The following is a 2,605-nucleotide window of genomic DNA, read 5'->3' as shown; positions in this document are numbered from 1 at the left end:
CCAAACGAAAAACATTGTACTACCGGATAGTGGGAGGAAAAAACAAAAGAAGTCTCAGCATAAATTCTGCACTGCAAATCACACGTTTTTGAAATGACATCTGTGTTATCACCAATGTTTTCTTACACTTACGCTAGGAGGTCAACCTATCAACTCCGAGAAGACTTTTTACTATGAATAACGAAACTCGGGACACATTTTAACACACTTCTAGATTTCACGCTGATTACGACGGACGTGTTTTTTTTTGGTACTGAGATGAGTCATACATTACTAGGACATACATGATCTAAATTGTTTCGATGGCGGAGTAAAAACATCTATATCTATATTAAAAAAAAAAAAGTAGGGCATACAAAATATTATTCGATAAACAAGGGCCCTTACTCTTGGTGAAACAAGGCTTATTGTCATTGTAACCCTTTTGTAGTTTGTTACTTTCTTTGATTGTTTGGTTTGGTCTTGTTTGGTTTTCAATGCAGATGGACATACAACTCGTGGCGTGATGCTATAGCAATTGTGTAATGACACGGTGAAATCAGGCGCTCGTAAATTTTGGGACATATGGCTGGAGGTTCTGATATCATCTTTAAGCTTGCTCATTTGTCTCGTTTCTGCTGTTAAAAAACCCTATCTCTCTTAAATAAAAGTCGAGATATTTTCGCTTGAAAGAGGTGGGTTCGTCTGATATTAATGGTAAAAACTAGCGAGAAAATGGTCGCCAAAGTTTGGTGATTACCCAAAACTTGAGTGTCCTTGGAAACTGCAGTTTTTACACTGTGACTTTGATCAACGGTTTTAAGTAAAAATCAAAATAATTTTGTGTTTTGAGCCCAAAAAAAAATCGCCTGATTTCTCACGATGCCACGCAATTCATTTTGGATGTAAAATGTGATTATCGATGCTCGAGCAAGGCTCATGTCGATCATCTCCATTTTTTTCTCATCAGACAGATTGAAGGGGTCTCGTGAAAAACAGGCCAATTCACATTATTCGTTAACAATTAACTCTGTTTTTTAAAATTTTATAACGGTTTTTGGCTTGATCTTACCTTGATTTACCTGTAACAAAAATGCAGTTAGTGAATAATTAAATTTTTTTTTTTTTTACTTTTGATTGATTCATAGGGATATTCTACAGGTAGGTCAACTGTTGTAGGCCTACGTTAATACTCAGTGCCCAACGGGGGATCGGTTCTCTATAACAAACCGATCGACAGCCGATCGCCCGACTGGCGGCCTGAAAATTTGAGGCAACGAGTCGGGCGATCGGTTTATGCCACGATGGTCGCTTTGCGCCCTCAACCTGGGTAGCCCCGCCTACCAAACCGAACCGATCGTGCCAATGGGCACTGGGCATAAGGGCTAGTACTCTGATTTTTTTTTTCCTGAAAATGAATATGATATCACTTGACCCCTTCAACTGTCAAAGCATCACAGCACTAGATGTACTAAGTCACCTCCTCCGTTCGACTCTGTTGCAGCGCTGACCGTACCATCAGTGGCGTTATAGTGGATAACAGGCTTCCCATGAGTATCACGGGCGAACCCGTTCGTTTCCTGGCCCTGGTTCGTGTTGTTGCCAGGTACCACCTCCACGTCCCCGCGCCCGTCGTAGTTGTCGACTTTGTTATGGAGAAAGTGATGTGCAACCTGCTCTACCGCAGCAATCAGGAAGAGGCCCCCGGCTGTCAGAGTTTCGTAGACGGGGAAATCTACGTCTTTGCCCACCTGAAAAATTATTTTAACATTGTTTGAACTAATGGCAACACGGTTGTAAATAGAAGTTCACTTGAAAAAAAAATCTAGGCTAGTGCATACGCCAATTTGATTCGTTTGATTCAGTCAAGGTCAGCCAGATTTATCCTTCACGGAGGGGCAAAAGCTTTAATAAAAAATTGGCATGATTCGACAGAATTTGATGGTGACCTTAAGAAAAAGTTTTACAAGGCCGCGAGTCGTACGCATCGAATTCATCGAATGAGTAATAGCCAGTGACACAGCTTGCAGCCACGAGTCATAAGGTTAGGGTTAGACCTTTTATCTGCATGCTGAATGCGATAATGAATGGTGTTGATTTGGAGAGGTTGATTGAAAGCTTTCGTAATTTCCTATATCTGTGGGACTCGAGAACCTCTTAACACAGCAACCGCATTATGCTGCTGTCGACACTTGAAGCCATTATTGATGGAACTGATTGTGTTGTGAACGTAAAGTTTTATGTACAAAAACACCCCACGGAAAGGGATCTAACCTTGTCACCTAGTTACATGGTCACCAGAGGTCAGTTTTCTCTACTTTCACATCCTGGTCAAATCTGATGGAGCAAGGCAGTGGTCAAATCGTAGTATGCACAAAAGCCGCCATTACATAAATCGACCTAACCCGACCTGACCCTGCCATAATGAGCACTCGGTATAAAGACAAGGGGGCTATCCTTTGTTGAGGTATATAGCCTGTGGCGGAACAAGAATAAAGACAAGAAAAGTAAATAAAAAGGGTATATGGAAATGCGGGATTTTTTTTTCGTGCCGCTGTTCAATCGCCTTTTGAAAGGTAAAACGGGGATAGGGGAGCAGTGGGAAGCGGTTGAAAGCGGTGGGGCC

At 41.8% G+C, this 2,605-nt stretch overlaps 1 protein-coding gene across 1 annotated transcript in view; it reads right to left on the bottom strand.

The window, feature by feature from the left end:
- Positions 1 to 1,459: 1,459 nt before the first annotated feature.
- LOC101847373 (protein zntD) overlaps positions 1,460 to 2,605 on the bottom strand; it is a gene marked incomplete at its 3' end in the record, with an annotated part of 8,368 nt that continues 7,222 nt past the window's right edge. The window contains 1 exon segment of the mRNA XM_013088052.1: positions 1,460 to 1,730. Within this exon segment, the coding sequence (XP_012943506.1) occupies positions 1,460 to 1,730 (271 nt within the window).

The sequence above is a fragment of the Aplysia californica genome, unplaced genomic scaffold (genome assembly GCF_000002075.1).
Source record: "Aplysia californica isolate F4 #8 unplaced genomic scaffold, AplCal3.0 scaffold00677, whole genome shotgun sequence".
Lineage (NCBI taxonomy): Eukaryota > Metazoa > Mollusca > Gastropoda > Aplysiida > Aplysiidae > Aplysia > Aplysia californica.
This window is presented reverse-complemented; position numbering and strand designations above follow the sequence as displayed.